The 24636-nt window shown below is 41.5% G+C and overlaps 1 protein-coding gene across 2 annotated transcripts in view; it reads right to left on the reverse strand.

Moving 5' to 3' along the window:
* Window positions 1-24636, reverse strand: part of LOC144474794 (UNC93-like protein) — a 58600-nt gene that overhangs the window by 7542 nt on the left and 26422 nt on the right. For both annotated transcript variants that reach the window (XM_078190071.1, XM_078190072.1), the window contains exons 3-4: window positions 21620-21836; window positions 1564-1726 (exon numbers count right to left, since the gene is read on the reverse strand). In XM_078190071.1, the coding sequence (XP_078046197.1) occupies window positions 1564-1726; window positions 21620-21836 (380 nt within the window). The remainder of the gene's footprint in view (window positions 1-1563; window positions 1727-21619; window positions 21837-24636) is intronic.

Genomic DNA, 24636 nt, shown 5'->3' on the forward strand with positions numbered 1-24636 from the left:
TTTTCAGGCGTAGGCATCCCTGACTCAATTTAACAAAACCGAGAATCATGCGTCGAACGATAAAAATGTTGCAGAAATAGCGAAACAAGATTGGAACGCGTCGATCAATTGAATTTTCGAGAATCGTACTCGCTTGGTTATTCGCGTTCGCAAAACCGATTTCTCATCGGCAGAAACGAGAAAATGTTTCGCCTCGGAGCCGAAGTAGTTTCACTGCAGGGATGCGTCTATGCGCTTTCATTCGAGCACGCGTGTGCATGCGAGGCGAGCTACGCACGTTCGACACCGGCACGATCCGCGGAGCGGGAAAAAAGGAGTGAAGAAAAGAAGAAATACTGGTTCACGGGATTCCAGGTATGGAAGTGGTATCGGGGAATTGCTGCAAGAATAAGATTCTGGGCTATTTATAACATACGGAGCCAGCTGATTCAATGGGAGCCAGGCGTCTCGGGGATCCTGATGCCTTCCAGTAGCGTTTATTTCTCCAATTACTTTATTCCTTGGCCATCTTGTTGTATATATATTTCGTCATCGAACTGGTTTCAAACAAGTTCGCCTTCCAAACTGTATCATTCCTTTTTTTCCCCGCCGCTTCCCTCCCCTCTGTTGTCCTGTGCTTCCATGTCTTCCTCCCTGTCTCTCTCTCTCTCTCTCTCTCTCTCTCTCTCTCTCTCTCTTTCTCTCGCTCCTCCATCCTCCGGCGAAGGCACGCAACCGGAGCCATTATACAATTAATAATCCGAAGATGATTCGGTAGTTTAAACGGCCGAAGGCTGATGCGTGCCTCGGCTGATATTTTAACGTATCTGTGATCAGCAGCATGTATTTCCGGAGAACAATTGCACGACCTCGCATGGCCGTTACGCATCATGAATCTGCCGTTCTGTATCCGGTTGGTATCCGGGTGATCCTAGTCAGTCGTTCTTTTTTTCCTTCTCTGTTTTTCTCTGTTGTTGCGGTTGTTAATGTTGTGTCGCTCCGTTCGACGAGGGTAATAATCGTTAATGACTTCAGGATGCCGGTTTCGAACGTCGGTTCCCTTGTCCAGAGCGGTTTTTCGCGATCGAATTGATTGCCTTTTGACTTTTAAACCGCCAGGAAGTTCGTTTGACTTTGTAATAGAAAATTAGCTCGACGTTGTGTTCCGCGTACACCGCTCGCGGCTCGATTTCCGCGCGCGTGCGATTTGAAATTGAATGTTCCAATTAGCTCGGATATTTTCTTGTGCCGGATCTAGACGAATTCATTTCTTTTCTTATTTGAATACCGGTTAGATGCGACTTTTGCTCTCTTTTTAACATTCCACCGGCGTACAAGCAGCCCGCGATTTTCATTCCCAACTAGCTCTCCGATGTTACAACTTCTTGTAATACATTATAAACGTTTCGCTGCACGGCGATGGAAGTTGTAAGAATTATTTGCTACGAAGAGACAGCTGTACCGAGCGTGTCGAAGAAATTGCCGATTAAGTGCGATGATGCGCTTTTAACTAACCACCTATCGTGCGGGGTTTATATTGCTGCCCGATCGAATTCTCTTATGTAACAAGATTAAATGAGTCACCTGCGTGAAGTCTGCACCGATGAACGCCTGCTCCATGCCAATCCATACCGTGATAGGTATGAGAAGTTGCTGATACGGTTTCTTCAGTTGATAAGCAGTTGCGGAGAGCAATTGTATACCACTGAGCTCCTGGCTGTCGGCTCGTCGTTGCTTTTCACCATACCTGAAAGAAAACGACGAAAATCTCAGTACCTGTTCCATGAATAATTATATTCACTTGTTAACAGAAGCGTGTCGGTGGTGAAAACCAAATTCACTTTACTCTCCTCGATATTTTATATAGAAGATCAAAATTTAATTGTTTTGTTTTCCATGTTAATGAGAGGACGATGCGTTCAAAGTAGTAGTTAAGGCTTAGCGATCAGCGATCATTGTTACAGTTTCATCGTTTAAATGGACGCTCGCGTTTCTCATGAAAACCGATCACCGTCAACTTGTCCCGCTCAATGCGGGATCGTGTGTTTATATCATCAGCCATGGAATCGGTAATTCGGAATTCCGGTGGCATCAGGAAACGGCGAGGTTCGCGTGCGCTGCCATAGAAATCCCGGACAATATCGACTTCGCGAACGGTCCTGGACGACTTGAATGAGTTTGCCACGGGATATCGAAGATGAGCACCGGGCACACACGCGCGCCCGTAACAATCGGATATGTTCGACGCAATTTCGCGGCGGCATTCAGCCGATTCAATTTCCCGATTCGAAGCCTCTCAAAACGAAACCATGCAACGACGACACGACCGTTACGGTACACGTCCACGTGCCAGCATTACAGAAGCCGCATCAACCGTCGACGTAATTATCGTTGCATTTAAGCCTGCAATTAGGGTAAAGCCTCGCTGCTCGTAGCCAATCATCTTCTACAAAATGATTCGCGGTTTGCCGCTGCTTTCGTGGATTTTTCGTTTCCACGGAGCCGTCCGCCTGGGATTAATTATTAGATGTCATCTTTTGACTTCTTCTTAGAAACTTTGTTGCTGATCGTGCAGATTCAGCTCGGACTTCGACTTCCAACGCATGAGATTTCTGTATTCAAAGATTACTGCGAAATATCCTCGAAGCTTTTGCCTCGTACTCTTTGTCATGAATTGTGGCCAGACTGCAGTTTCTACGCATTTAAAAGACAAATTCGAGACAATAGAAACGCTCGAAGAACTGAAGGCTACCTACACATTATTTTTTATTATTCCTGAGTGAATTACAGCGGATGCAAGACATTTTTATTTTATGTCAAGATCTGGGGTTTAATTATGTCGCTGAATTTATTATCGCGGTGGAATTAAGGCGGATCCGCTTAGATCCTTACGCGTCGGTCTTTTTGAATATTTTTAGCTTGCTTCGTTGGGATTAACGTTGATCTTGTTACCGGCGCTGATACAAATAGCTAATGGTCTGACCTGGTTGCTAAAATATTCAATGAAACGTGTATAGGTCGTATCGACTTGGTTGGTGGCACAGGTGCAGGTCGAATCGATTGGCTTGGATTTACATTTTGTCAGGAATAGATCAATATGAGCGTGGAACGTGTGCGAATACGAAATGATCTTATGGACAGGTAGGTTCGGATACGCGAGAGTTTGTTCGACCTCGCAAGGATCTCCGGCTTCTCGATCCGGGCGTTCTTCCACCTCGCGGATGGAGCATGGTTGCTCCGTTTCATGAAGGTTTGCCGCGTTCATTATACCCGTCGCGAAACCGGTTCCACTGTGTTTTCTTCGCGCTCGATTTTTTCTACTGGTTTATTTGTCGCAATCGGAGGAAAACATCGAATTCGGATCAGAAAACGGTCGCATACCCGACGTAGAACGTCCTCCTTCTGGCGCCGGCACGGAGGGCAAAGTCATTGCAACTAGAGACGGGATCAGGTAGCTATGAATCTAGATGCTGAAATTCCAATATCTCGAGAGTACTAGATGATCCGAACCGTTTTTCAGTACTTCAGGCCTGAGCAAATTATAGTTGGAAATGTTATAATTATTTTAATTAATTTCCTGTTACACGACGAAATACGTAATTCTCAAAGTAACACGTAAAAGCAAGATTTTAGTTTAGAAATTTGCTTTGAGTAAAACTTGAAACTGTTTCCTATTATTGGATAATCATTTCACATAGTGTAATGTGAATTCTCCCATCACTGATCAATATTTTCAAAAATGGAAATAATTATGAAACACGTTGTTAAAAATAATACTTTAAGTAATGTCGTAATTAGTAATTATTTTGAATGAAGTTACTATAAGTGCCTATTTTAGAGCGAATTTTTATGCAAGATAAAAGTCGTCTACCTCGACTGCAACAAATTGAAGGCAAACAAAAGTGTCCTTACTTTCTTAACGGGTCTGATAGATAGAAAATAATGTAACAGCATTCTTTCCACTGATTACGATTACGATAATAACGAGTACGCAGTAAATACACCGATTAAAACTTTATGTTCGCCGAAATTCGCTCGTATTGATAAATCTTGAGCACGACCCCTAGTCGCAGCGGCGGGACCAATATAATTTACAGAAAGATCGCGGAAGCGAGTGCTCGAGGAAAGTGGGCAATCGTAAAAGAGCCGTTCCGCAGATCCGGTAAATTATCGCGCGCTAAATTTAGCTCGCGGAGAAGTTGAATCGCGGCCCGAAGGTCCGAGGTATTGGTCTCGGAGCCGGTCGAAGGGACCCAAGGGCTCTGGGATGAGCTTTCAAATTCGTCGGGACCCTCGGCGACCGGCGACGGCGGCGGCGGCGGCGGCGGTAGATCCGCGAAATAAATCTTAATGGTAGCGTTAAACTGGCGTCCATCCGATCCTTGAACCCGGACGGCATTCCAACGAACACGTTCGTTGTTTGAGTTTCCGAGCCTAATGCTCCCTCCCTCGCTTGTAGAACCCGCCGGCCACGTGGTGCCGGTCATCAACACTTCAAATGTTAGCGAACCCGGTTAGCGGTTCACACGCGATTGTGCGGGGAGGTTTGAAACCTTTGACGAGTTCTTCAACCGCCTCGGACTCGGACAGATTAATTATGGCTACGAGCGAGATGGCAGATGCTCGTTCATCAATACCGCAGTTATTTGGTCCGGCTGGATTACCATAATGACTAAACGGTCGGCGATAGTCGCGTTCGAGCCGTCGACACGTCGCCGTAACAGTATAGCCGACGAAAGAGATGGAATTAGCTGAAGTCCACCGTTTGGTTAACTGTTTGCACATCTATTTTCATTACGGTCGTCTCTCCTTTGGCCTTATTTTGTATACTCTTCTGTGTCCCTGGAATACTATCCCGGGGAACAATTTCTTTACTCATCACCTGATTAATTACTATTTCTAACATCTCAACGAAATTCACTCACGTAAATCTTATCGTAAAATTTAATCAAGATTAATTATTGTGATTTACAAACAAATAGTTTACCTGTTATTATAAACGGTAAATGAACTATAACAGTTACCTGCACAGTTTCCATTTTATTTGAATTCTTGCTAAGCAGTTCACTCCCACCTCCCCTAGACTTTTCCTACTAACTATACTTGGAGAATCTATAAAATTCACGCTCCATAAATTACGGCTCCATTTCCAGATTCAACCGATCAATACCCGTTAAAAAGAGTTGATCTGCCATACCCTGCAATTTGGCAATTATTAATTACAATTGTCCAGAACGAACCCGGTTATTTGATTAAGAGCGTGCACCATAGCACTTGGAAGAGGAACGCTTCTTGCGTAACGCGGACAAGCCATGTATCGAGCAAACGTAGCAGGAATCGACGTTCAAACGGTGTGCAATTTGTTTGGAAAACAGCGATGTCTCATCTCGTCCAACAGCATCGGCGGATTCTAGAGCCGTAGATAGTCGGCTGGTAGAGGAGCATTATTGACAAAGATTAGAAACTCCAGCTCGTACAAATATTATCGATGCGAGGTCCGATCGTGGACATCGGCGTATGTCAACGCACCAATCGCGTCGCGCGTCGCCTCTGCGCGCGCGCGCTCGCGTTCTGCCTATAATGTGTCAGCTCATAAACATTAAACAAGCCATCGGCTAATCTAGATACATAATTCAAGAATGCCTGACTCATAGTCCGATACCGGTTGGTCTCACGGCTCCCGCGTGCAGCTAAACAGGAGACGAACAAGAACCAGCTAGAAAAAGGGGACAGCATCGTCGCCGATCGTAAATATGTAGCGGACTAGAATAAACTATTAACCGTGGACCGTTAATCGGCCGTAAATGTATGCGCGGAGGCGAGGGAAAACATTAGTCGCGTAAGCCGTTCCCAGCGGACTGCTGCCAGAAGCCTTTGACTTCTGTTGAATTGAAGGCCGATTAAGTTGTCGTTAGTTTATATTGAATTACGGATCAGCCGTTGCCGAGGATGTTTGCTCCCGTGGTTGACTTACGGACCCGTCAGGTGCGATGATACTTCGTTACCGAGGTGCCATGGCAATCGTGGACGGAGCCCATCGATTTTTACCTCGCGGGCCTTCCAGTCGTTCACCAGACTTCGGGGCTGACGAATAATCGATTTTTGAAACTGCAAATGTCTCCTCGTGTAATACAGAATTTGGCGAGTTAACTTTATTCGAGGCAATAGTTATATAAGGACGTTACGCAGTTAAATATATTCAGACTGCTATTTCCATATGTAACTACTATTTTAAGAAAAGTTAAGTCCAAATTCTGTGTTACGCGGATAAACATTTACATATTCTATTTACTTTTTTAAAATTTTATCTCGATCAAGACGATCACAACGGTCCTCTTTATCCGCTTTTATCTTGCGGTGAACGCTCGTTTCTGTGCTTGTTTTATTATAAGAGCAGCATTTTATTTAGTTTTACTAGTTAGTTACGACTCAGTTAAGTCGTTGTCTACACTTCAATTTGTTTTAAATAACACAGTACGTTGTTTTATGTGATCCCGACTAAACACAGCCTACTCTCTGTCACCGTGTAGCGATGCTTAATTTTATTTTAGTTGCTGCATTAAAGTTGAAGGTACTTCAACGGATTGATCAAAAAGGTCTTTTCACGAAAAGAAAAATGTCGAGTGCTTTAAATGTAGTCTAATTGTAATTGTTCGAAATTATTGCTGGCATTAAATTCCGTAGAACCTCCGATCGCCGGCGTAAATTTTTATAACTGTATTAACTCCGTCAACCCTTTGCACTCCGCTGTCCCCTCTCATGGAACATTAAAGTTATTATATATATATAATATAATTTAAATACTGATTTTTTGCAAATATACATTCCTCGATGTCACCCAATTCATATAAGTCCAATATCATTATAACACGTTGTTACTTGGTTCCAAAATTATACTAAATAATACGAGGATCTGTAAAGCGAGTCGAGTAGCTAGTAGCCAACGTGCAGAATGTTTCGGAGTGCAAAGGGTTAATAAACCATTCTGCGGTTGCGACTCTTCCTTCGATGTACGATGATCGATGTCACCGATCTACCGGTGTAAACGCTCGACGAGTTCAATGTAATGTGACACAGATACCTGTGGCGTATACCGAAGCAACACAACGAGGGGTAAAAGTTAATCCTTCGCGGTATGAATTACTTTCTGTTTCTTCGGAGCCTGAAATCGAAACTGGCATTGCACGTGCAAACGAAACCAAAATTATGTAACGCATCTCTAATGCGCGATCAAATATTAGGTTGCCGTGTGGGCTCTGTCCACTGGAGCACGTCCATAAATTCCATTTCCGAAGACTGTCTCGACTTTCTTCATCGTCTCATTTAGTGTCTTGCATCATCGTCCTATGGAATAAAATTAGTTTACCATTGTGCAGCGGTTGTTAGTGTACGCCGGGTGATTTATTGCAGTTGATCCTTTCGGTGGTTTAGAATCATGTTACATTTCCGAAAATAATCGGCAGTAAAAAAATATATTTGGAAATTTATAGAGGGATTCTTTCAAATATATAACACAATCGAAAGAAATTGAATTTTTAACAAATTTATTAATATAATATCTCTACCGGATATATCGTGTTACGCAATTCAATAGAATTTCTACGCCGCGAAATAAATGTCTAGGTAGCTCCTGTATTTTCCTGTTACTCTAAACAAATTTTATATTGTACCAGCAGAGGACTGTTTCTTGACATAGTCCCGATGAATAAAATTATTTAACAAAACGAAAAGGTGGAAGTAGATCATTTCGACAGAAGATAGATCCGCCGCTAACAATCTGTAGTTATTGCGTCGCGATTCACTTAGGCATAAAAATCCTCGCACTTGTCACTAACAATATAAACCAGTGCCGTCGTATTTCCCGTTCGAAGCTCCCGCAATTATGATGCAAAGGAGGCATAATTAGACGTCCACGATACCAGAAGTGAAAACAATATCGAGCCGATATTTCCGTATCGGTTCTATTTGCAAAAGAAATCGTGTTATACGCGTCGCGAGTGACGCCTGGCGCAGGAGCGCGCGCGCGGATTGAAAGGGGAGCGAAAACCCGACGTGATTAACTGCCATTAACGTTATCCTCGATAGCGTTCGTAACAATACAGCAAGGTCGTCGAGGTATCGTTTTATCTCGAAAGGAAAGGATACGAGGCAGCGATAGGCCGAGCCGAGCGGCGCCGAGTGAATCGGAAATGCCTGTTTGCCTCGTACCGCTTACTATACCGACTAAGATTCTGCTGTTCTCGAACGCGGGAACAGAGAGAGAGTGCGGGACCCGATGCTGGACCGTTATAGTAATTCATCTGTTTGCTGGCGAGATAGCATTGATTCGGAAACGGTCTGCCATAATAACTCGAGGACTTGAGAGCCAGGAAAGAGAGAGACACCGTCGACGTCGTCGTCGATCCAACATGTTCGTGACTTATGTAATGACTGCTTTCTTAGAGCACAGGGACGTTATGGAGCCAAAAGTGTTACAGAGACGCTGGACGATGCGGAATTGAAGGATTTTCCTTTAGTCGAATTTAATGCCTTAGAAACTTTGGGGAATCTGAGGCCGTTTCTAATAAACGTGCGAAATCTCCAGATTATTAACAAACTGTCGGGTCTTCCTGTTTACCTGTAACAACATCTATGTTAGTATTGGTATTTGGCCCAATTTTCGTAAAAAAACGTATAAGAATTTCGCAAGAATCAGGATCGGAGAGAAAATTGTACGCTGCTCAAAACAATGATTGGCAGAGCGGTTTTAATTACTCGTACGCGCATGGTATATCTTGTAAAATACGACAGCATCTTTCCGCGGAGCAAAAAGGCTGTCGAACGATCCGGCAACTGTTACTGGTTTTCTATACCGCTTACTATCGAGTGGCTTTGTAAGAAATGTAATTAGATACTGTTGCAGGTGCGTGCAACTGGCGCGGAGTGATAGAGTCAGCCTCGTATTATTCAGTCAGCATAATAGGCACAGGGCCTTTCTATTTGCATACGATTCCGCGGCGACTGAGAGACGGGTAACGTCGGAACACGGCGTATACAGCGACCGAGTGATTCTTGCCGGTTCTACCATAAGTTGTCTGTGTATGAACGGCAAGATTCACTGGCACAGTTTCTATACACCGTTAATTCGCATGTGAATTCGTATCGGAACAGTGATAATTCATGAGTGATAGGCCGAACGGTAAATGTTTCGGACAATTAAAATTTTATGTTCCTAGTCCATAGCGCGTTCCGTTCATTTTCCTAATGTTGTTAAATTTACGGCCATTTGAATTCATATTCATTCAGTCCTTCTTTTTATATCGGATATTCGAGTTATAAAGCAAATTCGTTTGATTATTCTTGTTTTAAATGATCGAATGCGTGATTAAATACGTGACTGAATATATAATTTAATGAATGCTTAAATAAATTATTAAATAAATGAGTGAATAAATGATTCACTGGATGCACGAAAAAAATTGCTCGAAATCTATTTATTCTTTGTCCTCCGCCTTGTTTCCGCGAAGCAAATTCAGATTCGTCCGATTGTCGATCACACCTGCTCCACAAAAAGCTCATTGAATGCCACGTAACGATTCACGGTGGGAATAATTCACGGGCGCAAAAAAGCTAATTTGTTCTTACAAATAGATAATTTCTAATCAAATCGTTTTTAAGAACGGTAATTTATGTGACAACGTAATTAGCGGCGGAAGAATGTCGTCGACCATACGATCCTATTAAATTCATCACGATATACTCAGCCGATAGTTATTTTTATCGGCCGTCGACGGATCGATCATCGGCCGCCGTTTAACTTGATTTAAAGATCGACGTATACGATTGAGAATCGATTGTTCCGAGAAGACAGGAGTCTCGAACGATCGCGCGCTGCATTCCTGTCCAGCCAAAGGAGAAATGCATTCCGCGGAAAGAACCGCAGTCATTACCATTATCGATACACGTTAAATATAATTTCATGTAAATCGTTCTAGAAACAGTGTTAAACGTAATGTCGCCGGTGTTTGAGTACCAGTTGAATGCACTTCATGAAATGCATAGAAACAATAGGCATGAAACGCATAGACACTCGGTTGCCATTCGCGTCGCAGTGTTAAAACTGCGACTGGCGGGTCGTGCGGTGCAAAGGTGCAAAATTCAATTCCATTATAAAATAATGAATCACTTATCGCCAGATGCAACATGTTTCACGAGCACTTAATTGTCCACATGGAATTCATACAATCGAATTGTCTCGATCTATAAACCATGCTTTTTAATTCTAAATCCTAAAAAATGTTATCCTGTTGCTTGGCGCCTGTAACCATTAATGATCGCAATAACATAGGCTTAGAATTTTATAGTCTAAGTATTTTCTGGTCCATCTACTCATGTTTGTCACAAACGCATAAAGTATGCAGTTTGCTGACGATTTCGGGAAAACGACGATATAAATCTGAAAACTATTCTACAAGGAAAAAGATTGACATCATTGTAATACGGCGTACAAATGGCCATGCTCGTGAAAAAAACATGATTTCATGTCAGCTTCTCTAAATAAAAAAGACAACGTTGGACATTTCTCCAACGTCGAAGCATCTGGAAAGCAAGCATTGTACGATCCAGGCGAGCTGCGACTTGCGGAGCGGCTTATAGAGCCGACTACGCCGCTGTGCGTCAAGTAGGGCGCCAGTCGATCCCAGTCATCGTTAAAACGCGTTTTCGCGAGCATCGTTGTCATTGTTGGGGCCGGCACACGGGCCAGAGATCGCGACCGCGCAGATATTGCGCAGGTGAGGCGGTCCGCGATGAATCGAATGTTCATCGGAGCGCAAAATGCCGGAAATCGAAAGTACGTCAAGTGTTCACGGTACGTGATACACACCTTTCTCTCGGCTCTTTTTAGCCGGGTATACCGTCGAGAGACAAAGGAGACGCAGGTATGCCTGGTTCGCGGACACACACGCCCCGGACACAAAGAGAGGCCAGAGAGACGCAGGCGTGTCCTGTGGTGTGTTCAGGTAACAGCGGCTGCAGCAGCCGCCACAGACAACAACAGAGTGCCGAGTAACACGGAAATAACACGGTGGCGGAGTAGCATACATGCCTGGAGGAAAACGACAATTTTTCTAACCGCTCCGATATTAGGCGGTGGAATCGCCGGCCCGATTGCAATCATCAACGCGGCGAGCCGGCGTATCTAGACGGATCCCATGAATGAAGCTACCGCGGTAATATCGTATGCCTTTACGTAATTCATAAAGGATCATCGGATTTGCATTCTAATGCCACCTTTTTTTTTTCTTTTCATTCGCGAAACACGGTCATAAATATTTACGCGACTCGACGACCGACGATTTCGCCTGATTCAGCCGCGATGCATCATCCGTTCTTTTCGATCGGTTATCATTTTGTTTATGCGCTTACGGAGCCGATGCTCGCCGCGGCCAGATTTACTTTTACTTGTCACGATCCGCTGATAAATGGATCGCGGATTTCACGCGTCCTGCCTGTGAACGGTCAATTTGAAATATTATCACGTCCATTGTGCGGACGTCTCGCAATTGCGCCGATACAATCGCCAGTTTCATGCCAATAATATACATTCTGCTCTCATAGAGTACATGCTATTATCGTCGCACATTTTTTTTTATGTAGAACACTTTTTCAACTTTCGCTGGTAAATCGTCGTCGCGCCGAATAAAATCGTCGTTCGACGGGATCAACGATTTCCTGGTTAATTATATCAGTTTTATGTCGATACTCCTTCAGAAATTATTCCGGCGAAGGAAGAACGAATCTATTTGTTCGTTTGGACTAAATTTTAGTAGTGATTTTACGATCGGTTTAATTATCGTGAACGATTTAATTTTCGCGCGCGTCAAACAACAATTAAAATTTTAACGGCACCGATAAGCGTTTCCTTTTAATGGTGTATGCACGATTATCGTTCCACAAAATTTCAAAATTACTTCCTCCTTGATTATACAGATTTATGTGAAGTTCTGTTCATGACCGCTTATGTAAAATATAATTATAAAAGTCGAATTGGAATTATGACGAGCAGAAGTTTTCGCGAGAGGGTTCGAACGGAGTGTAATTGTTGCGAAGGACACGATAAGGTTGAACGTGTCTCGAAGAATAAAGAAAACGCAAACAATAGAGCAGGACTTTAAATGCTGTTCAAAAACTGAGCCATTCTACCGGATGTTGCCGCTAAAGAAACTGCACGTGTAATTTCCTGGCGGAGTAATGACGTGAATCATGATGCTTGTGCAATAAATGTAATTATAATGCATCTAATCTATTTTGGAACACGAGACACCATTTGTTTCTTCGAAGCCGTAAACCGTGAATTTTTACGTAAATTTTTTATTATACATATTTCTTCAATATTTCATGAATCTGAATTTAAATGTCATTACACGTGTTTCTGCAAACTCGCAAGCCTTTAGTCAAATGTTATTCTACAAGTTTCTCTTAAAAATCATAGATCTAAAATAAAATATTATTACGGATCTTTATGCAAAGTAAGAATTATTTAAGTTAATTTTGACAAATATAAGTCAAATGAAAATATCTTTTCCCTTTTAATAATCTTTGTTAATTGAGAATAAAGTGACAGTGTTCTTAAATTCTTGTAATGTCTTTTCAAATTCCGTTTTTTAAATATCCTTTTTAGATGCATAGTAATAAACGTGAAATACATGATTATTATATATATATTTCTGATTATTTTGTTTCCTGTATACGGTACCCAAGATTGCTATTGAAAAAAGCTCGTCAGATCCGACGCCAGAACTTTCCCGCAATAATGAAGCCATCAGTTCCGGGCACTTAATTCTTTACTAGTCGTAATACGAATCGGCTTCCACCATAATCATCGTCCATGATCCATCGTGCTATAGGGTGTCACAGCTATTAATCCGCGAGAATTGTCGGCGGCCACCATTCGTCCGTCGGCACGCTTAAATCACAAATTCGCCGGTTAGATTGGGCGATAGCAGTGTCGTCCCTGCGTCATGTCCGGCATCGTCTATCCTTCGATCTAACGAAGCGGAAGGTCAGACGCATTAATTACCGATGGGAGTTGGTGGATGTATGCAAATATCGGTACGAACGCCGGCATTCAGCGCTGAAACGTTATGTGAAACCAGCGCTAGAATGGTAACGCGACGATGGACGCGCTAAGAAACTATTAACGCATTATCTACCGGTGATGTTTTCACATTTTTTTCCGAGTCCACGGTTTACAGTTAAGAACTTGTTAACAGGAACTGTATCACTGCAAACAATTGTTTTACACGTTTTGTTAACACGCGACGAGAAGGATAAAGACGTAATGATCTATAAAAGTGAAGTATACAGGAAACAAGTTTAGTGAAAATAATATTTTACTATTATCGAAAACCAAGTTATCATCGGGAAAATAAAACTCCAAATGCCTTTTTCTTTAGAACTATCTCGGTATTAAATTAAAACAGCGGCATGACAGCCGCGTTTAGTGATAACGAATCAAAACTAATAACTTCGTTAACATTAACATGCAGGAAATGAAGTTCCCTCTTAATATAACAGAATAATTGAAAGTTCTATAAACATTTCGACTGCCAATATGTCATTCATATTCAAGCCTCCTTAATTTAATAATCCGCGAAATGCAAGAAAAACGTGATTGGCGTCGCACAATTTATCTTTTCAATTTTAATTCGATCAGTTGAAATAACTGGAATTTTAATAGGCTCGCAGTGGACAAAGCGTTAACATTTCGGATAATGGATCCGTAGTCCTTGGCGGCGCGTACTGTCATAGCCGAAAGTAATATTAAAGGGAGGAGCATTGAAATGCAAATGCGGACGGTGCGTGAGCCCGATCAGGGAAACTTCGCCGGCTATCAATCTTCCGGGAGACGCTTCGAGAGACGGTCGCGACAGGTATTATCAGGGTCAGAATGACAAATCTCTGACAGGTCGGTCCGTTTATACGACTCGATCACTGCCGAAAACCTTCCGGCGGACCCGAGGCTGCCGTAACCGCACGGCGATAACGGGATCCACCATATGACATGAAAAAACGCGGACGTGTTCGTGGCTCAACACCGACACACGAAATCGAAAATAATGCTAAACGCTGTTGGTGAACGAACCTGCCACTTTCACGCCAGTTATTTCTGCCTCTTTTCTAACGTGGCTTCTCCTTTCGCGTCACAATTCTTATTCGCGGACGTGCCTGCATTTATGACAGAAATACTGTTACATCGATTTGTTAAAACCGACTGTGGAAAAAAAATTTGTTCACTAGATGTACTCGAATTCGAAGGCAGATGAACTTTTATCTCAGGCTACAGTTATTCGACAAGTTATTCTTGTTTTACACATTATGGTAAAGTATCTGGGAAATTGTGCGAATAAAAGTTTTGAAGAAAGAAGAGAAGATAAAGTAGGCTATTATTTCAATAGCGCATACGAAACAAAATGAAATATAATTAAGAGGAAACAAGACTTGCGAGTTAAAGTTTGTTATTTAAACCTCGCAACAAAGGAAAAAAGGCAAGGGAACATTGTACAAAGCTCGCAGATAAGCACAGCTGTGCGTGTACAATATTTTCATTCATTACTCCAGCTCGTCGAGAAATTACGCTATGAGACATATAATTTTCTCTCCGATGTGTTAGAAGGAGCACTACGAGCACGAAATCGTACGAATCATGCGAATGATGAATGGCTCACTCGCGAAAAGCTCCTGGCCGGGATAGTGAATCAAACTGCGCACGCGACGCCATTATTCTGATAAAAACTGGCCCGTAACGAAGTCCGCTTTATCTACGGTAATGCAAATATTATGGAGATTCACGGAGACAGAAGGGGGTATAGGACGACACCCGATAAACGTTATCACGATCATTCTTGAACGACCAATCATCCGCTCGTAACTCGCGCTGTATTATATCGATTAGAACGAGCTAAGTAGCGAGGCTCCAGCCACGTATATATTTGTCCAGGAAATTTGCAAAAGTGTACTAACGAGCTATGAAAATGTTGCACGCGCGGTAACCTGCGGACGGAGTTTGCGGAAGCGGAAAAAAACCCGGTGAAAATGGAACGCTACGAGTTAATACGAAACTAGGATGTTGACGTCGAAGGCGTCACAAGAAATCACTGTCACATCTGTCTCGCGCCAGACAAAAAGAACACACCGTGAAACGTCGCTGTGTTACTTGATTATGGTCTTTGTTCTACGACAGAAGGGCGTGGAAACAGAATCATAAGGTAAAACTAATATATTCGCGGGCACCAGAGGAATAAATATAATCAATTCGAGCGGATTTGACGGTCGAGAATGTTACTACCGTGGCAGGGAAGGGAGAGCAAAAAATTTAAACGATGGAAACCGTGATCACCTAGGCAGCCGCCATCGCCAAAATCCGCCCACGGCTAAATAAATTATACATATCCTCTCGATAGGCAGGTGTCAACAACAAAAAATAAGAGAAGACCCAGACTCGCCGACAATCTCCTTCGTTAGGAATTTTAAAAGCGTTTCTCCTTCTTCTACCATCGAACTTACGGTCGTTTCGTGCTTTTACGTCACTCGAGAGGGATTCATTAAGTTGATGCGCCGCCCGACATGTTCGAGTTTTACGCTGCAACCGCTATAACGCGGCTTTTAGGTGCTTATTATTCGACCGTGTAAAGGAGAGGCGTAAACGGTTTAACGTCCAGGCAAAAACTTCTTAATAATCCTATTACTGAAGTAATGTCTTATTTTAGTCAGCGATTCGGCAACAATTCGTCTCTCTTCGACTAGTTTAGTCGTAGTTATTTTATTCGGGGACTTCTGCGAGTTTTCAACGGTTGATGGGATACGTTTTGTGTGGTATGCTATTTTATGGTAGTAATGTTATTTAATGAAATAGTATATGGTATATATAATATTTTAATAAAATAGTTATTCTCATATGCCGATTGACGAAACATTTTCTGTGTTCAAGTGACAATTTTGTTAGAAAAATTGTTAAATTTTGATAAATTTTGTAAAGTACAGCTTCAATAGAGTTTGTAAAAAAAAAAATAGAAAATTTGAGAAATGGAGGCAGACTTGGAGAAAAATATATTTCTGAAATAATAAATAAACTATAAATACTTTTATTTTCTCATATAATACAGAATTAAATACGGAAATATCATTTCAAATATATTTAATTACGTGATACCCGTGTATAAACCACTTCGAGAACAGTTTATTTTCAAAATTCTGTATTACGTGGGAGAATAAAAATATTTCTAATCTATTTACTATTTGAAGAATCCTGTTCTCCCTAGCCATGTCTAGTCGTCAAATCTCGCGGCTGGATCGCGTTTCCAAAAACTTCCGGTGTCCGAAGCCGGCTTCTTCAAAACTCGCCCACATAACGGAAGAGAAAAAAAGAGCGAGAAAAAGAAACAGTAATAGTTTTTCCAAGGGTATTACGAAACCGGCGGCTTAATAATCGTGTATCGCGCGAGATCCGCGCATGATCCCCTCCTCTTCCACCATTCAGAATCGCTATAAACATTGCTCTGCTCATGATTACAAAATAGCGTACATCCGACTCTGGATGCATCCAAGCACGGCGGTTACGCAACCAGCCGCCGCAATTTGTACTTATTAAAACTCGATAAATTTCTGGCTGTTGTCGGCATTGAAGTCTCCGTAACGAGCGTGCACGGCAGATATAGATACGGTACGCTGTGCTGTGCAGTACCTACAGTATATGTCGTGCATGCGCCATCGGTCGGGCAGACATTCACCCGATGTAACGTTGCTTCTTATCGAAATTCATAAATAACAATTAACGTTCGCCGCTGGCTGACCGAACACTGGTTTTTCCGGCGAACTCGAGCGTTCTTGTGGGAATTGCGGTGTCCGTTGTTTTCAATGTAATTCACCGTGTTTCTTAGAATCTTATATTTACTTATCGTTTGTTCTACTTTACGTCGCTTCTTACTTTTCAAGTTTCTTCTTATGGATTTGCCTTGTTACCGTATAATTAGTTTCGATGAGAATTTTCCATAAAAGATACCGATAATTAAAACAATGACTAGAAACTGTATTAAACTTTGTACGATAAAGTGTAGTGAAAGAGTTGCAGATTTTTAAATAATTTTTAATTCATGCGTTTTAGCCGTCTTGTATTTTATCTGTTGGTTTTTGTTTTAAATAGCATAAAATCAACAATTTTGTTTTAAATGCAGTTATTTCAGTTTTATCTTTTTTTCTTTGTCGTGTTTCAGCGTTGCTTTTTTAACAGTTTCGAAAGAAGTGTGCATAATAGAGCCAGAATTAAAATGAAAACTGTGTTAAATCTCGCGACAGTGTAGGGTTTCGCGTTCTCGTTAGTTTTATTCTAGCATTTCGTGCATGTAACAAACAAATATACAACTTAATCAGAGCCGTGGCGGACGGAGCAAATTTTTGCTTCGTCGTGGCGTTTGCAAAATGAGATACGAAAACGTAAAATTTGCATAAACACGGGCTAGGAATTTCCATTTCAGATCGAGTCCGTTCGAGATTGAATCTTCGTAATTATTATCGTTAATCTCTGTCTCAGCATCTTCATTAGAAAATTGTTTTACGACGCGATTCAAGGATTTACGATATCACTGCTTAAAAAATTGTGCTCGAAGGAATTTGTCTTACCTCATCTTAGCGTGTGGTGAATATTTAGTAGTTCCTAAAAGCCTGCACATCGCGGTTGAAGGCCGTGTAATCAATTTTTTAACACTGCTAATAATTTATATACCGAATCAATCAATAGTAATACCATAAGAATTTCTTTATTCAAATCAAGCGATATCCCTGTTTATAATATGACATTTTAATGAGAAAGAAATCGATCGAATACTCGCCCAAAGCAACCTATGCTATTTCAAAGAATACCTATACGAAACGTGCGCGGCAAGCAATCGCGCGAATAAGTTGCGTCGAATAAATGAAACGCGTCGTTTACTTTCATCGAAGGCCGGCAATTAATTAATTACGGCTCAATGCCGCCATCGGCCGGGGAAATGACGTTCGTTCCTCTCCGAGTGCGTAAAGAACACCTTTGTTTAGATACCGAAGGCCGACGGCGTCAAAAATGTTTACATCCGTGAATTTACGGCAAGTATCGTGAACGAAAAAAAGGAAACAAAAAGAAAAAAATAACAAAAAGAAAAAAGAACGACCGTGATACGAATCGGACGGATAAACGTGAAAATAATGAACGCGAACGAAATTTACTATTTTATCGACTAATTTGTCTACGCTCGGAGTGATTCAAACGCGACACAAGTACGCCGCGGAACCGTAATTGCGGAAGAAATAAATTTCATTCGTACTTTGCGATTTTGTCAAACAGACGGTCGTGAACATCGGCTTTGTGAACGTGGCGATACGAAGGTATTTTAAGCCGGTGGACTTGATAAAATGAATTTTTTGTTCGGCTCGCCTTTTTACGTCATTTTTGATGCCCGTGTTCGTCACACACGATCGGCTTTATTATCGGCTCGATCTCTGTGTGCACGCCGCGTTACAATTGTCGGGAAGAAAGTAAACATTAGAACAACGAATCGTGACCGTCGAGGCCCTCGCGAGACCGGAATTAACAGAATAACGAAAGGATATCACTAAACGAGGAGCTCGGCCATCGTTTATTCCAAGCCCATTATTCGAACTATCTCAAAGCGCGGGGTTTGTTTCTATACCTGTATTTATTACTTTTGCATTTTTGGTCGTTGTACTACTCTTACATATCTGCAATGCAATTTTATCCTATTCTTTCTTTTTATTTCTAACTGTGAATGTATAACAGCACATGCTTGTGTCTAACAGCAATGTGCACAGAGCTAATAATCCTGTAAGGGATGGCTAGCTTAAATAGAACAAAGATAAAACATTCGAGGCCTCAATATTTTACTGCTACAAACGTTTTTACAAATTTTGCTTATACAAAAAGCAGAATAGTCACTGCTATTTTGCAATAAACAGTATTAAATCAATATATTGACACTAGAGGTTGTGCATTGGTGAAGAACATTACAGAACCATTTTCCACAGAAAGAATAAAATAAAATTTCTGGAGCTCTGAAATATGGAAAGGCAAGCGCAGACCGTCGACTCGCAATTGTCGCACATGTGTGTAACTCTTGTACACTGTTTGCACACGTGCACAGCGAATTTAGGTAGTCAACTGAGACGTACGGGTATTCGGCCTTTATATTTGCCTTATCTTCTTGTGCAAACGAATTAAGACAGAGCGTTGAAGAATTCAAGCGGATTGACGTCTTAATTACAGGCAGTCGAGCCGGCCGCCATTTTGGTGCGCGGATTTTAATACGCGTTGAACGGCGATCTGTATTTTTGTATGCTGCGGAAAGGTGCTCGGCACAAAGCGTTTGCCTGGTATACGTGAGTGATACAAAAGCGGCCAGTAACAACAACTTTTGCAATTTCCTGCGTGCTGTTGCTGCGTACATGCGCAGGAGACGGTTTCGGGGTCCCGATAATGGGGTTAATGAGCTGAAAACACGGACGACGAGTTCTAATGACGGAAACGGAAAAATACAGAGTTTCACCGCACGTATTTCAATAATCGTACATCTCGACTCCAGATATTTGTTTAACTTCGAAGGTAGAACAAAAATGAAGAGGGAGGAGGAAAAAGGAGAAGAAATCTTTGAGGATGTGTCGGCCTTCCAGCGGCTTCGAGTGTTTCCATGGCAATAAATAGAGGCTTGGTGAATCCACTTTAAATAATACAGGCGATTTTATGAGGCCTATAAGGGGCTGACTCATCGGTATTGAATATTTACATTAAATCGATCCCACACCGAGAGACGATTTTTCTCGAGGAAGGCTCGTCGCTGTCGAGTTGATTACACATATACCTCGGATTATAATATCAGGCCTTCGGGCGCGTACGGCGGACTGTAAATTATAATTTATGTACACGGCGTTAAAGGACCATCAAAAATCGTTTCGTTGCGTTCGGTAGCCAGCTGAGGTCCGCATAATTTCCGGAACACGACGCGTTCGCGTGATCTACGCTCGAATGCAATTAATACTTGACACATCGCAATCGCTGGGTAGAGAAGCCCCGGTGAGGATTTTATCGGTCGGATACGAAACGATCGAACGTTGTTATCAAATTCTGAGGAAATATTTATCGTCAATCGTACTAAGGGAAAATACAAGCCTAGGCACGGCTCCGTTAAATATTTGCGAAGCATCTTGCCGCGTTGTTCATTAAACAATCCGTGTCATGGGAAACCAAACATCGTGCGAAACACGGGCAGCGTTGACTCGTAAATTGAAACTAATTAGGTGATAGTAGATTCAGTGATCGATGCGAATGCTGAATGACACTGATTCACGGGAAGCCGTTAAACCGCCGATTGCACACTGTTGAATCTTTCAGTTCCCTGACTCTCGCCTGTTTACAAATATCTTTTTAGTCGAAGAACTTCGAGGAAGCATCCATGCCTATGGAATGATCGTCGGAAACTTTTCCGGATATCTAATAAAACAGATCGTCGGTATTAGTTGTGAAACGACAAGAAACTGATTAACATCATCGACAGGTCGTTCATTCAACTGAAGAAAACTTGAACGTGAATCATAAGCCGCGCGATACCGAGATGTTCATCAATATTCATAAACGATCACGAGAAACAATAAAATTAGGATTCCCCTCGGTCCCCGCAATTTGTACCTAGTTCGATAAATGAATGGCGACGGCAGTATCCATGGTATCGGTAATAAGGTATTTAGAAACTCACGGACGCTATTGAGCCGAATGCAGCAAGACACCCATCGCGAATAACTGGGCATTAGAAAAAAAGACGGAAAATTGATTAATGCTTTCGAACAAGACGAGAAATTCTCGGAGACGTCGACGGTTCGGGGAAAGGCGGGAGCATGAGAAGACGAGCATGAATTATTAACTATTAATACTTAGAAAGTAATTTTTCAATGTTACACTGTCTCCGACGGTGGAATTTCATTTCTCATGGCCGAGCTGCGCCTCGTAACGCAACAGTGAATGTCACAACGTATAAATAAACCGATAAATACGATTATTACGAACCCGCAGCCGACATTCCCACCTGGTGTTAATCACAACGCGATAGAGACATGAAAAATTAAAGGTCAGCACGTGGTGTGGAAAGCCAGAGACTCGATTGAACGCTTACAGCGATCTGTTTGGCCTCAAAAACTGACCAAAAGTCGATTCGATGACTCTCTTTCAATTATTTTTGGAATTATTATTCGCTCGCATTGAAATCATTCTTTACAGAGCTAATTTAAATGAATGTGTCTTTACGTTCCATTAAATATTATATTTTACATAGATCTATGATATTAAAAAATTTGCACAGAATTTTATTACACTCCAAATTAAAGTTAAATTCCAAATAAACTCAGCTAGGTTTTCTGTACATGTAACAAAATGACTTAGCCGGCAATTCGTTAGACCAAATTTCTATTGAAGTAAATTAATATACACAAAAAAATATAGTATTTGTAAAAATTTATTCTGTGATCTCGTATGAACCAATAAAATAATTTTGACCATTTGGGTAATATTTGGGTAATTTTGGCAAACCTCGTGCGTAAAATCAACGAAATGTTATAAACTCACCTAGAGAGGGGGTCGACGAAAAGGGCGACGATTATTACGGCGACGATTACACAAGTTAGATAAATCGAGGAGATTTTGTAGATCTCGTCCTCCGGAGGACGCTCCAAGTTGTCATGACCTCCATTTCCAAGGACGCAAAAATCGGCGCCGCACAGCTTCACCTTACTGGAAGTGGTGGTGGCGTTCCCTGCACCACCAAACTCTCCTCCACTGAGAACTTTGAATCAGAACAAAGAAATTTGTTTAGCGAACAGTGTCTTATTTCTTAAGAAATTGGGATCTTATCTATTACGAAACATTGGCAATAAATACGTTGTCGATAGCTTCGTTAATGTGCTACAGAGATTACCAAAAATTGTTTTATATATCTCTACACAAGAAGACTATGAAACAGTTATATATGTATATACTATAAGGGTTTAGACTAAACAATATTAAATATAAGGTTTTACACTAAACAATATTAAATATAAGGTTTTACGCTAAACAATACTAAATATAAGGGTTTACACTAAACAATACTACATATAAAGATTTCTATTACACAATACGAAATATGATGATGGTCAACATGAGACAAGCTTATACAACAAAGCACAGGCTTATTGATACACCTAATAAAATGTCTGCGGGAAACTAAATAATTCCTTTTAATTATATACCAGATTTATTAATTCACACATTAAAGTTTTGGCCAGTGTGAACAAGACAGTGTCCAAAAGTCTAATTTATCTGTATACGAAAACTACGAGATTCAAAATGTCCACCTAGTTCTACGCAAAAGAAATAATTCGTTCATTGCACCCGCCCCGAAAGTCTAATTTAAGCGAACGAGTTCGCCTTTATAGGATTAAAACAGATTCGTTTATGATGAAAGGAATGTAACGTCATCCGCCGCTCCCCATGGTCTCTTTATCAATACATTTTCTCGTCCAGAACGCGAAGAACGCTTTTTCTAGGCCGTTTGGTTTGTTCGCACAGGCAGAACCAGTAATTGCTTAATTCTTTAATCACGGAGGAGTACCGAGAATCAAGCGGAATCTACACGCAGCTTTCTACGGTTGGATCCGCGCGCAGATCTATGCATCGTCGCGCTTGGATTAAAACGAAACGACCTCGGCGAGATCAATGAAAAATAAGGACTCGCTCGTGAAACAAGCGCGCCTCGCCGAGAGACCAGCCAATTGCTGTCTGTTTGCTCGTGCGAGCACGATCAGCGTTTCCGTTCCGCAAAGCCGAGGCATTTCTCTGCTGATAATTCGGCTGTTATGTCAGCCGTGTACCAACCACCAGTCGCAGAAATTTCTCGGTACAGCGAATTTTTTTGGGGGAAATGGCGAACAGAGTTTGGCAATGTCAAACAGTTGCTCCGAATGGAACAACTTCTTAGGAGAAATATTTTGACAGCGAAATCAAATTTGTAGTTTCTAATCTTTAAAAATAGAGACTGCAAACACACGTCATTTCCGGCGCGGCGAAAACGAATTGTAGTCCTGTCGAAAATTTTTAGGTGCCGGTTTGTCAATATTGAGCCAGAATTTGCATTTCTCGAAGGATCTCCTCAAACTCTCTTCTAACGAATTAGGAGAATTGTGTTGTACAGTGCTTAAAAGTGCTAAGCACATTCTGCATTACTTCAGTTAATTTAATATTCTTGGGTTTTGGGTACGAGGCCTACTGGGCCGATAAGAATCCTTGGGGAAAAATGAGAACTCCAGATAACACATAGGAAAGTACAGTAACGGTAGCAGATAAGTTTTCCTTCCATTCGAATGTAATATTTGCATCCGTAAAAGTGGTTTATTAGACAACGTAGAAACTAGCAAAGCGAAATATGTACTTTGAGGAAAGTTATTTCGTTCATTGAGTTATGATCGTTCTAATTTTGACACGCTGTGAGTAATTTTCAAAATTCATTTATTGCGAACTCGAAAGAATGAAACTATTAGACATTTCTAATTGTTCATTGCTAATTTTCAGTAGTTATAAATACAATACTGAAGAGTGTCATCCTCCATTACAGGGTGTTCCCTCATACACGACATATCCAATTGAATAAAATCTGGTAGTGGTGTAAAATATTGAATTAGTATAAGATAAATAAATAAATATTGAATTAATCGAAAACAAAAAGGGGAAAAATACCATCTTCATAAAATCCAAGCATTTCATGTAGTCGAAATTAAATTCGAAAGATCAAGTTACGCGACATCAACTATATCTTGAAGAATCTTATGTTTTGCGAAACCTAATCAAGTTAAAAAGATTAAGAGAAGAAAGATGTAAGTACTGTTAAAAAACGATGTAAGATCTGTTAAAGACTGGCGATTGTAAGATCGCGTTTGGAGAAACAGGCGGAAGGTTCAGAACAAAGTGTTTTCTGCAGAAAAACGGAGTAGTTTGTTGAAAATTGTTCGCGAGGTCTGGTCTCTCTCTCTCTCTCTATCTCTATCTCTCTATCTATCTCTCTATCTATCTCTCTATCTATCTCTCTATCTATCTCTCTATCTCTCTATCTCTCTATCTCTCTCTCTATATCTATCTATCTATCTATCTATCTATCTCTCCTTTCGCGCTCGTTATTCGCGAAACGATCCCAATTCTTAAATATGCAAATCGGGTCCCTAAGTGACGATCGTACGGCGCTAACACGAAATACGTATCGGCTTTATTCTGGAATCCGCATTGGCCAATCGGTATACGCGTTCATCGGACAGCGGCGAACGACAGGAACTTTCACCGGAGCGTCGTTGATAATATCATAGTATGTTTACAATGTCTCCCACCAGCGTTTCCGATTGTCCGCGAGTCCTACTTATCAACATATAATATATTCCAGTGTTGCGCGCGTGCACACCGGGGGTCGCACGTGTGTTTGTCAGCCGTGTGTCCGTTTGTGCCTGGCACGCAATGTTCTTGGCGAGGTTGAGATATTTAAAACGCACCGTGGTCCCGCGACAGCCATTAAAATGGTTCGACGACTTCCTGGAGTTTTACCATCGGGGACCTTCGCGAAA

The sequence above is a fragment of the Augochlora pura genome, chromosome 9, assembly GCF_028453695.1.
Source record: "Augochlora pura isolate Apur16 chromosome 9, APUR_v2.2.1, whole genome shotgun sequence".
NCBI classification, from domain to species: domain Eukaryota; kingdom Metazoa; phylum Arthropoda; class Insecta; order Hymenoptera; family Halictidae; genus Augochlora; species Augochlora pura.